General features: G+C 39.6%; 1 protein-coding gene across 6 annotated transcripts in view; it reads right to left on the bottom strand.

The window, feature by feature from the left end:
* Positions 1-440: 440 nt before the first annotated feature.
* SMIM14 (small integral membrane protein 14) overlaps positions 441-12841 on the bottom strand; it is a 48556-nt gene continuing 36155 nt past the window's right edge. For all 6 annotated transcript variants that reach the window (XM_046940188.1, XM_046940189.1, XM_040699022.2 and 3 more), the window contains 3 exons: positions 11310-11358; positions 4131-4279; positions 441-3580 (listed from right to left, as the gene is read on the bottom strand). In XM_046940188.1, the coding sequence (XP_046796144.1) occupies positions 3548-3580; positions 4131-4279; positions 11310-11358 (231 nt within the window). In that variant the 3' untranslated portion in view covers positions 441-3547. The remainder of the gene's footprint in view (positions 3581-4130; positions 4280-11309; positions 11359-12841) is intronic.

Genomic DNA, 12841 nt, shown 5'->3' with positions numbered 1-12841 from the left:
GTACCGGAAGAACGTGCCCAGAGAGGCGGTGGGTGCCCCATCCCTGGAGACATCCAAGGCCAGGCTGGACGGAGCACTGAGCACCCTGATGGAGCTGTAGGTGCCCGTGTTCATTGCAGAACTAGATGACCTGTAAGGGTCCCTTCCAGTTCAAAAGATTCTGTGATGTTCTTCTGAAAACAACACACATACCAGACATCAAAGCTCTTCCTGCAGAAGCAGGGCTGTCTAAAATCGCCTTCATTCTTCATTCTGACTTGCTTGGGATACATACAGAAGGCACGGGTCTGTTTGAAACGTTACAGCTTACATTTTTAAAGTTATACACATGCCACTCAATGTTTACTAGATATTTATTTTTAGATCATTTCAAATATAGAAATTAATAGGTTGGTGTAGTCCTACATCTTAAACAAAGTCTAACAGACCAAGACAAAAGGTTACTAATGATTGCTATTTATTTTGTTAAGTCAATAAAAAGTGCATAGTACAAGCCCTTTATCCCAATCCAAGTACTCAGTAAAAGATTACTAGGAAACCGCAAATGGCACAGATGATTTTTTGTTTGGCATAATTCAGACATTTTAAACCACCAATTTACATTAGATACATCACATCATCACTCTTCCTTTTTCAATAATGAACATTACAAGGTTAAGTGATCTGCAGACAATACATGAATACATACAAGTTCTCATTTGAGAGTATAATAATTGTGTTAAGCAGACTCTAAAAATACTATTGATTTAACAAAGTTCTAAGCGAAGGTATAATTGTAAACTTTCCTCCACATTTCCCAAGTTGCTACAACTTGTGTCTCTTACTAACTGAGCTTAAAACCCTTATTGCAGAATTAATCATACCTGAAGCTTTGCATCCCACTTCTCTCTTCTGCCTTTCTTTTCAAAATTTACCATAAGCACTTGGAACCAAGATAATACAGTTATGCCACGGCAAACTACATCACTAAAGGCCAGATTTCTGCCACCCTTACTAAAGCTGCTACTAGTACATTATCTCAGAGTAGTTCCACAAACTTCAGCGTAACTACCGGATGAGTAAGGCACTACTTAACATGAATAAGGGTGGCAAAACAGTCCTATCATTAGTCATTTTATAATTAAGAGTGGTGATCTGGAGGTTATGTTTTGAGGAAATATCAGAATTTAAAGGCATACATTTTGAGTTGGGATAGTGGCCTGGCTCTTTAGTAAAATATTTCACAATAAAATATTTCCAATGTTTTTCTTTTACATAGAAAATTTAAAATAGCAATTTACATGAGGAAAGCATACAGGCATAAAATCACTGGGACAATTACTCGGAGGAATTTCAAGCAAAGACAATTCATTTAAAAGAAAAACACAACATTACTCTGAACAAAACGTTTGTTTGCCAAGACCACTAGAGCTGGGAGCACACAGTCAGCTTCATAAATACATCCACGGACATTTAAGAAAAGCAATGATGATCCTCATGAATGAGGAGCATCTGCTATAGATCTCACCAGCCTCCAGCAGGACGAGGAGTGGCTTGCTCTGGCTGAAATGAAACCTGTTTCAGTTGTTGCTTGTTGTTTATTTTTTTAATCAACTGGAAACCTGTTTTCTGCATCCAGTGGTGAAGGATTCTGGCCAAAAATTCTTGGAGAAAAGGTCAGTGTAGCTGATAATGCGTATTTCTTTCAGGTTCAACAAAATGATTCTGTACTACTTCTTCTGTTCCAAATAGCATCCAAAATATAAACATACTAGGAAGGCAAAGAGCAAGCACAGTCAGACTGTTTGTCCCAGTGGCATCTTTACACAGTGTTTGTGGCCTGGACACCTTTAGACACAACAGGACAAAATCTCAGTTTCTCTGCTGCAACTCCATTGCTTTACACAGCACTGCACCTCTGTCACTGAGAGAACTTAGTTGTTTGGATTTCTAACCAATACTCAGGTGCATAGGAGCACACTATTCCAAAGAAATTTAGAGCAATTACATAAAGTTACAGAGGCTGTTCTTCAGGTCTGCACTGCTCCTTTGCGAGGAGGCTCAGCTGGCCCACCGTTGGCCCTGAGGAGGAAAAACCTGTGTCTGCCAACCACGGGATCTGAAGTGACATTTTCGTGAGAGCCCATTAATACAAACCTTTATGCATATGAACAGTTAGTCCCTTCAGCTCCACAACTAAAGTCCTCGAGAAAAAAAGGTTTCTAGAGTAAGGCCTTGAATCCCCATTTGCCTGCTCTACTGACCGTTATGGAAAGAAGCTTTGTGTTGGTAACATAAAAAATGTTCTTTATGTTATTCTCATTTTTTTTTTCATATTGATCAAGAAAAATATACAGTGTTGCTTTTCTGTACATCTTTAAAATGTTCTTAAATTAATGTACATAAAAAATTCGTTCCCATTTGCTACAATGGGAGATGTGCACCTGTACGCGCACAGCCACACATACACACGCATAATCACACCACACATACACACAATATTAGAGGGAAAGGACATGCCATACGTAGTCACCTGCAGTTTCGTTATTCTACAATTACAACCAGCAGATAAGGATGAAATGTTAGGAATTGCTGATAACACACAGGTGAAAAAAACCTGAACATCCAGAACATTTTGTATACCAGAAGTTGGTAATCTCTTGGTATGAATTCATCCTGCTCAATATATGTTACACCATGGATAAAAACTTAAGATACTGATTATTAAAAGACTAAAGAAGGACAGAAAATTCTACCAAGTTCTTCTCACTTAGATTTTTCTTTTCATAAATTCAATAAGTAAACAAATCTGGTTTTGGAATACACATTTTTGACGATATACTGAATAAGATATATCATTTATTAAAGAACACGATTAAATTAAATTTTGGTGGTATCCTGTTTTTTTTGTACAGCTCTCAATAGGTATGTCTAGGCTTTGACAGAGGCAATTATCACATTCACTTCTTTGCGTGCACACACACATGCACATTATTTAATTCGAGTGGAAAATTCGTGCTTTGGCCAACAACACTGAAAACTGTGTTAGTGGTCCAAAGACCAGGGCAAATATAAAATAATTTCTTTGCTTTTCACCACATAAGTAAAATAATAGTTGCGACCATAATACAACTCTTAAAAGTATACTGGAGAAAAAATACGGATTTATCTGAAGAAAGATCAGTAATAATTTCCATTATTATAGATGCACAGGGATTTTAATTTTCTTTCAAGGAATATCAGAAACCACTGCAAAGAAATTAAGATTGCTGTAACAGAAAGACACTGAGTGGAATGTCCGCAGTTATGATAACAACCAAAAAACCCTGCAATGCCTCATCACTATTCAAATTATAACCTACTAGGAATTGTAGTAACATACAAAGCAAAAATTAACTTAGAATTGAAGTAGCTAAAAGTAGTTCATGAACATAACTGCTGAATGGTAATTCTGCACTATATAAATGAGAAAACAACAGTATTGAAGGGAGTTTTGCAGTAATCTGGTCACTTCGTTCATTTGGTCGTGCAAGGTTTTAGCTGCTGAACTTCTCTGACACTGAAAGCTCTAGTCCAGTGGTGGGGCTGGCGGTTCTTGTCCCTAGCGGGGGGACAGAGGAAAAGAAAAAAGAGCACACAGAGAATTAGGAACAGTGTCTCATAGAGAAGAATTGAGCAATTGAAAACCAAACCAAACCCCGGGAAGAGTTACATTGTGCTTTAAGGTCTTTCATCACCTGTTTCAGCCTCCAGGTATATGAGCATCAGACAATACTGTTTCCTGAACCAACAGTGATTTTTTCCAAGATCCTACACCGAGGAGGAAGGTCACCTTCCCAAGTTCTATGATGTGATTTTCTTTACTTCTCTAAAATTGTCACATAAGAAGGCAGGAGGCAGTTCCAACCAGAGACAGAGTCCAGAGAACATCGTAACCAACTCTCGGGCACCTACATCTGCTCCATCTCACGGCAGACCTCGCAGCTAGCCTTTGCAATTCTACATTCACTTTGATTTTACTTGTTTTCATTGTTAATAGAGTTCCAAGAAAACGGAGAAGAAAATACAAAAAGAACATTTTAAGGGGAAAAAAAGACTAAAGCATGATCAGTGTTAAGACCAAATATAGTTAAACTACTACAGTCACTTACATTATGTGGGCTGGTGGGTTTTCCGGCTGCGCTGGAATTTCTCAGATTACTAGGTCTCAGTAAGAACAAGACGAATGCAATCACAACCCAGGCCATCACTACCATGGCAAAGCTGACGACGTTGTCACCGGAGTAATTTGGTCCTGGCACTACATACAAGGAAAACTCAAGTTATAAAACAGAGTGATGGCACTTCTTTCCTCAGAATGAAAAACAAACCCAAGAACTAAACCAAACCAAAACCAAGCGAAAATCTAAGGAAAACATTTGTCAATAGAATTTTCTGATTAGTTCTTCCTTTGTCTTTAAGGTAAGTAATCTTTTGTTAGTGTTAGACTTCTAAAAACCACATTTCTTATCTCTTTGAAAAGAGAGAATCTATTTCATAAGACTGCACTGAAATTCTCAGAATTACTACAAATATTTCTCAGTTTACATTAAGTAAGATGTTGAGACATGGTCACATAGAAATAAAACTGAGAATATCCCCTTAGACTGGGGATTAGTCTTTTTGGATCAAGAAGGTCTCGCAAATACTCGCACATTTGAAAATATCAACTTTTCCCCTCTGAAACATAATTTAAAATAATCAAATTATAAATTTGAATTTTCATTCAGGTGAAGTGTGAACCAATGTACAGATAACTAATTATGACTTCTGGTACTTACATGGCTCTATTTACACTAGTATTTAAGGACTTAACATCTTCATTAATTATCTGGATGATGGGGCAGAGCCCCAGGTGGGACTGTTCGGCCTAGAGGAGAGAAGTCTCCAGGGTATGTCACCAATCTGTACAGATAGCTGAAGGGAGAGTGCAAAGAGGACAGAGCAAGGCTCCTTTCAGTGGTACTCAGTGACAGGACAAGAGGTAATGGGCACAAACTGGAACACAGGCAGCTGAACATCAGGAAACAACTGTGAAGGTGACTGAGTGCTGGCACAAGCTGCCCAGAGGGAGGCTGTGAAGTCTCCATCCCTGTAGATAATCAAAAGCCATCTGGACACGTGCTTGGGCACTCTGCTCTGGGTGTCCCTGCTTGAGCAGGGGTTGGTCCAGATGGACCCAGAGGTCCATGCCAACTTCAGCCATGCTGTACTCAGGTGACCTAACAGTATTCACACAGCAGACCATCACTATTAAACCCTGTTAGACCTTGTGGCTTCACCACCACACATGAAATCTGTGACACAGCATGGAATTCAACCCGACTCTCAAGATTAGCATCTTAATTTCATCAGCACCTTCCCCTTCATGCTGACAATAAAGCAAGTGATATTCTAGGCCGTAAAATCACATCAATCAAAGCACTTTGTTTAGTACTGTAAAAAGCTAATTGTTTTTTCTCGCTTCCTGAAAATGCACTTTCTGAAACCACAAGAAAATCTATTATTGATTTTAAGTGTTAACTGTTTGTTTTCAAAGGCAATTAATATAAAGCTATTATGAATAACCTTCAGTACAAGAAGGTCTATTCTGTTTTACTCCACTGGCTGAAACCTTTAACACATGAGGACACATGTATCCATCAGATTTTTCACTTGTTTCATTAACTCCCTGAACCACCTCATTTTGGAGTCAAGGCTGGATGCACTGCCTGTTGGAAGCTGCTATTATTTAACATCTGTTAGACGACTCATACCCAGTGAACTGCTGAAGGCAGTCATTTCCTTGAAGGCTATTGCTGCTACTGAAGAACCACCCCATCACTGTGATACCAGGTACCACTGTTATCAGAGGCTCTTCTTTGAAAGCAGTGTCCTCATAACACAGCTCAAACAGAGAAGCAGGCCACTGTGGGGAAGCTTGCAGCTATTCCACACACAGTGCTCTCTGAATGAACACTGGGGCTGTTGTGTTGATGTCCTTTACTGACATAATACCCACTCAAAAATTCTCTTGGAGGTCTGAATCCATAAAAGGTGCTACATATGAGGAGTAGTGCAAAGATAATAAATGAGAATGTCACAGCCTTTAATTCATTAAATTCTAACACAAGACTGACTCAGAAAGCATATGTAATATGATTTAACAGTATTTTAAATCTTGGATGACCTTCACTATATATGAAGGCCAGCAAAGCAGCATACAATTTTGGATGAAATGAATAACCGCCTTACTTCTAAGCTTCCAGGCAACATTAGCAGCTACCCTGAGACCACCTTCAGCAGCACACAGGACAGCTCGAGGTACCTGCTTTGCTGTGTACGCTCAGGAGAGCAACGAAAATTCAGGTGATGTGTTAGATTTGATTTCACACACAATTGACACTTCAGGTCAAAGAAAGCAGTAGAAGGAATCACAGTGGGAAACCACAGGCATTCCTACAATACACAATTTCTACCCAGCCTATTTTGAAATACAGTTTGCATTGAGCCAAATGCACCAAAACGTGTTCTAGACTAAGTAATACGACAGCTGATCCAACACAGCTTGGCCCTGTACTACCTACTCAAAGCATGCTAGATATGAAAATAGCCATAATACTGTTTATACTATTCAAGTACCATTAAAGCCACTTCATTTACAAATGACCATATGTTTTAATAGGGATGTGAGATATTTCAGAACCTGTTACTTTGATCTCTTGAAATGAGGAGGATAAGCAAAGTCTCACATAGGTGGGATGTCTCACTTTTCCAAGCTTTGCAACACAAATCAAAACAACAAACAAGAAGCTGTTACAGCTACTGTGAAAAATAGCATGTTGTGAATCTTTCACTAAGAACAGTTCCATCACAGAGGTCACAGAATAATCAGATGAGACCAGCTTATGGATAAAGAACGGCTGAGTGAAGCCGAAACCAAGTAGGATAGAATTTATCCTGATGGGTAGAAAAAATGTTTTGAGAGTTGACAAACAAAGTGGTTTTAATTACAATTGATATTTTGCAGGTAATTTTGTGGTGGTCTTTTGATTTCTTTAAGATTAAAGGTTGCTTTTAAGAGTACATCTGAGTACTCTTATATTTTCTAGTACTCTGATATTTTCTAGTATCTCCAGATAACTAGGAAACTGTCCTGTCCTGATCTCACAGATGAATGCCCCTGCCACCATCCATTTTGATTACAGTAAAATCTAGTTCTTAATTTTCAGTTCCTGGGAGACATCAATTGCTATGGAATGCTGCGACACATTTCCCCCTTGTAAGCTGTGTCACCGAGTGAAGTAAAGCTTATAGTCTCTAACCTGGCTAATCAAAGACCACCAAATCCAGCCCAAGGTCTTTATTTTCATTGTATCTGGTCCCTTGGGCTGAGTCTGCCTACCTACCCAGTAACTGTGAACGAAGCCTGGGAACAGTTCATCCCTTGGAATTTTTTACAGTTATCTCTGTGGAGGAGAAAGCTTTATGAAGGGCTGCTCTGAGACTGGGATTACCACTCATAGGAGATAATGACTACAGTGAGTCACAACTGCTGTTCCATGTGCAAGATATAATTGTTTGGCTTGCTTTCACCTATAGAAACAGAGACTGACAGGCACAACAGTAGGCTATATATGCTAGCCTTCTCTCAGAAAAAGACAGGAAGGCCAAAAAAAATCTTATTTTGGGCCACCTCATTTAATGTTCTACTGTATGGCAGTCAAAGCTACTAAAATGATGAATTTGGGAAAAATAATTTCTAAAGATCGAAGGCCAACCAGATCATGATGATGCAGCTGAAATCTCAAGAATTAAAATAAGCAAGTGCCTTTTTAAGTACTCCTCACAAGAGATTAGTTCTCCTCTTAAAGTGCTATTTTTCATTCAAAGTTAGGTTGCACTCTAGAGAAAAGAGGAAAGACTGCATTTCTTTTGCTGCAGAAATACAATCTCTGTGATGCTTTTAGCCTGCCATCTCACGGCAGTACTATTTCCTCTTGGATGTTCAGCTTTTAACCGTTTTTCAGTGTAGAAAGGCAAAAGTATACTCCCTGACTTACACCTTTCCACGGTGTTTTTAGCCTTGCCTGTTCTGTGAAATAAATGCATGAAACCATATGAAGAGAGGTATTTTATAGATGGATCAACAGGGAAGACAAAGAGCCTGTGGGACCTTCAGCAGATAATCCATGCAAGCTGACAAAATCGAAGGCAGGGACAAGGAAACTGAAGAGATCCAAAGAGGATTCGAGTGGAAGAAGGGAGAAGGGAATTACCAGAAAAGGGAGGGAAGAGCTGGCAGACATTTCATGCCATTAGGTCAGGCTGCTGTGACTCCCCTGGAGGAGTACAACTCAAGATGAGTCACAGATTCATTTTAAAATACATAAAAATTTGAAAGTAGGGTAGACAACATTTCAGACAGTCATCTCTGACTGTTAACATTACAAACTCGTAGAGCACTGAGAATAATAGTACTCAAAATATGGATGTGGTAATTCCAGGTCAGAACATTTGGAAATTGCTCAAACACAGAGATTAAACTCAGGTGGCAGCCCACAATTTCCTGCCACAGGATAGGATGACTTTGAAGGGCCACTAGCCATCACAGTAGCCCAGCTGCAGCTGTACAGCTTCCTTGGGCTGGATGAACCACTGATGCTGCAATTGGAAAATGCACTCCAATGTACTCACTGAAATGGAGGGAAAAGTGATCAGACTGATGCACGCTTTACATCACAGCAGGTATCTTGATGGAGAACAGCCATCAAGCAGAGTGCCCAAATGCTCTCTGAAGTGGTGCTCATTTCCTCCCATATGTAGGAGTGTAAATCTGAAAGCACTGGTTCCAATCCTGGTAGGAAACTTTCCACAAGGTAATCATTGCAACATAATGATGCTAAAAACTAAGTAAGAATTTAGAGCTAATAACACAAAAATATGAGTGAGGGAGTGCTGTACTTCAGCGAGCGCTACTGTTTTGATTTGGCTCCAAATATCTACAAAAGATCTGATACCAAGAACTGAAGAAACAGAGTGTTCTTGGGAAGAATCAATGTAGGGTGTTCCTGATAACTTCCAGCTGGTAGCAACAGCACAAGCACAACACATGACATTGCTGTGACACAGGCTGAGCCGCAGCCCTGACGTTTCCCAAATCAAAACCACACACATTTCATCAGTTATTCCACAACCTTGTAACTTAAGAATCTGTCTATGACAACATTCCCAGCTGTGCTGCCAAAAGGAAGACCAAATCCCGGGAATGAGCAAATGGGTGGGAGTACAAGAAATTCCCTCATATCAAGGTCTGGAAATGAGGAATCAAAGGCAGCAAGTAACGCAAAATCGAGCCTGGAGAAGAGGAGATCCAGCTCAAACTGAAGTTCATCGTGATACAGCTGAAAAGAAAGGGAATGAAGCAACAGTCAGAAGATTGGCCCAGAATTGTTTTGATCTATGTCTGAAAATGTCTCTAGAAGCTTCTCCAGGCTCAATCTGTTTATTTTTTGCCTTTAACTCCTGGGAGTCTCACAGACCTCGTGTTGGCTCAAGCACGGAACCACAGAAGAATCACACAGAAATCTGACATATAGGCAGTCACTGTGATTGCATCAGCAAAAAAAATACCTTTGCTGGAACTAAATTTAAGGCAACATAATAATGTAGAAGAGGATTTACTCTATAATTTCTGCTTTGGGTTTTTGAAACAAACCACTGGTTTGGAACAATTGCTGCCAAATTGCCTGCATCTGCACAGACAGCTATTGCAAGAATCTCTTTCAGGATGGAAAGCTATTTGCCACAAACCGTTTACATCTCCACTGTACTATGACTGTATAGCTTGAAAGCTCTCCCACAAGCTTTGTGCCTATACATAACAGGACTTACTCATTTATACAGCCCTTAGCCTGAGAGCTTCATAAATATTGATGACTCCTCAGGTTTAAGTGAGAATGTATCATTGCTTGTTTTCAACCGTGAACTACAGCTCACAAGGCTGCACAGCCTAATTCCTGCCATCTGCCTTTCCCTCTCCTGGATTCAAGAAAAAAAACTTGAGATTCAAGAAGAAACAAGACATAGCAGCCCAAGGAACGACACTAAAACATCTTCCCAAGGACAGGTGCATTAGGGGGAGGAGTCATGATGGAGGTCCCAGACATACAGCTAACTTGGAAAGCCCATATGGAAAAAGTACAGCCAGTAGCATTGTTATGGCAGATGTGACTCCCACACTGTTTTTTTTTTTTTTTTTTTTTTTTTTTGAGGGAGTATCTGGTAAAGTTCATAGCTGTTTCCCTTCAGCCCACCTTGACAATGAATCTGGGAGTGTTTCATTCTGGGAATACACAGTGCAAGTACAACCTAGATGCCCATCTCTGAACAGGATTTATTGTAGAGTGAAGATGCAGGGATGTGAGTGAAGGAAAGCATGCACTCACCCCAGGATCCAGGAAACCTTTACCAGCTCCAAGACCCATAGGAGACACAAGTGCTTCTAGAAGAGCAACAGCAGCTCCTACTTGCAGAAGCACTGCTCAGGTGTTCCCTGAAAGCCTTACAGTAGTCGTGATGCAGGCTAATTGAGTGAGCTCATATGCTCACTCATATAGTGGAGCAGTATAGGAAAAACAGATCCATTTCATTTTTATTTATAAGCACTTGGCAATGTTTCCTTTAGACCATGAAAAGTGTAAACAGAGTGCCTCAGGGCAAGTTCACATTACTGCATAATCCCTGCACAGTTATACTTCTCAGCAGAAGCTGGTAACGTTTGATTATCCCAGTCATGCTCGTTGTTTGGAAGGTTTTCTTGATGTGTTGCACAGCAAGTTTCAAGGAAGTGTACATATCAGTACTCTGCTTCATTAACTATACAGCCACCAAGTCAAACAGAAATGCAGCAGTGGTCTGTGTCAGCTTATCAGCCAAAGCTGCCTTAGCTCAATATCCACTGATATTCAGCTGCCATGACAGTAAGGAGGAAAAATAAAGTTCTCCAAATTCTGCCTTTTGAGAGAATTTTAAATAATCTTACTTGGAAGTTAGTGGTAAGATACAGTAATACTTGGGGCTTGATCATCCGTGGTGCCGGTGTACTGACATCTCCCACTCGCTCACCATCCTCTTCCATATGATGCATCTCATGTACAAATGGTAAATCTGAGTCACAGATTCTCAGGAATTACCTCCCTCACACAGTGGTTTCAGTACCGCAGTATTTGATTTCATTTAATATGTTCTTAAAACATTTAATTACAGCTGTTTATTTTACTTCCACGCTCCTGATCTCAGCAGTTACTCACATTCCTGAAGGCATTCTGTGTCTGTGCAGTACGACTGTGATTGTCTCAGCTAGAACAGAAAAAGAAAGGCGTGACAGTTAGCAATGAGACTTGGTCAGCTTGTACCAAAATCGAGATTCAGTGCAATATCAAAGCACAAGTTCCAGATAAGGGAAACTGTAACTTTCACTGCATCACACAGCTCATGGTATGCAAAGAATCCCAGGTACTGAGGTAGTTTCCAAACCCTATTTACATTGGAACTTTAAATCACATGACTGACCTAACAACAAATGATCGGACTGCGATAACAGTTATACAGAGAGATGTACAATTAAAGTTTCACGTTTGAATTTATCAATTACTATAACTCCGTCTAAGATCTTTTAAGAACAGATTTTAATTTGTACCTCACTGTTTTACCAGCTTATTTATGGATAAAAAATATATCATTGCTACAGACTAGGTAAGCTTGCTAACTGTAAGAAAAGTCAACACTGGACAACCTGCCTATCAGTACAACTATTTTATTGATGACAGAATTGCTAAAGACACACAAATATTACATTCTTCATCAGGAGAGGTTAGATGGATGGGATTTTATCTGCTGTATTATGGAAATAGGCTCTATTCCTTGCTTAGGTAAACTACCCTGATTAATAACAACAGTTCTAAAATCACAGGATGGCTGTGATGCCTTGGTGAGAACTACCATTTCCTTTTCGACATGTTTCATGTCACAGTAACGTCACAAATCCCAGTACATCTTGTCACAGCAGGGTAATCTGTTTAATATCAGTGTAAATACACAAATGCAAGATAGAAGAGATGTTCCATATGAAATAAATAGGTGAATAATTTCTACAAACCCAATTTCCCTTTGTATTGGCATCACTGATACGTTTATTAGCTGTATGTAGTCATAGTATTACACAAAGCACACCAAAGAAACAGTTGAGCAACTGCAGGAGGAAGACACTCAGGAAACTTTAAACTCCTTTAATTACCATGAACTTCAATAACTAGTCACTTGAGAAAGAATAGAGAAAACACATCATTAGAGACTTATAACATTCTTCCTGTGATTAATCTATGAATATCTGCTAGTAAATTTACTGAGACTACCAAAAAGTTCCTTAGGAAGTATTGGGAATGTTGGGTACAACCTTACGGCACTTTCTATACTTAAAAGCAGCAGCAGGGGAAATTAAAGCAAAAGATTTTAACTTTGTTGGTTGATGACAGACTCAACATGAGCTGGCAATGTGTGCTTGCATCCCAGAAGGCCAACCATAACCTGGGTTGCACCACGTGAAGTGTGACCAGCAGGTCAAGGGAGGTGATTCTGCCCCTCTACTCCGCTCTCATGAAACCCCACCTGGAGTACTGTGTCCATTTCTGGAATATCTGATACTCAGAGATTCCTGAACTGAGAAGACTGGATATTACTCTGACCATATTTTAAAAATACCAACAATGTAATCACCTTCTGTTCTTATAAGGGATTAATACTGGAAGGGGCTTAATTACAATCCAATTACAATACAATGATT

Source organism: Gallus gallus, chromosome 4 (genome assembly GCF_016699485.2).
Source record: "Gallus gallus isolate bGalGal1 chromosome 4, bGalGal1.mat.broiler.GRCg7b, whole genome shotgun sequence".
In the NCBI taxonomy this organism is placed as follows: domain Eukaryota; kingdom Metazoa; phylum Chordata; class Aves; order Galliformes; family Phasianidae; genus Gallus; species Gallus gallus.
Note: the sequence above shows the minus strand (reverse complement) of the source record. Positions and strands in the feature narration are given on the sequence as shown.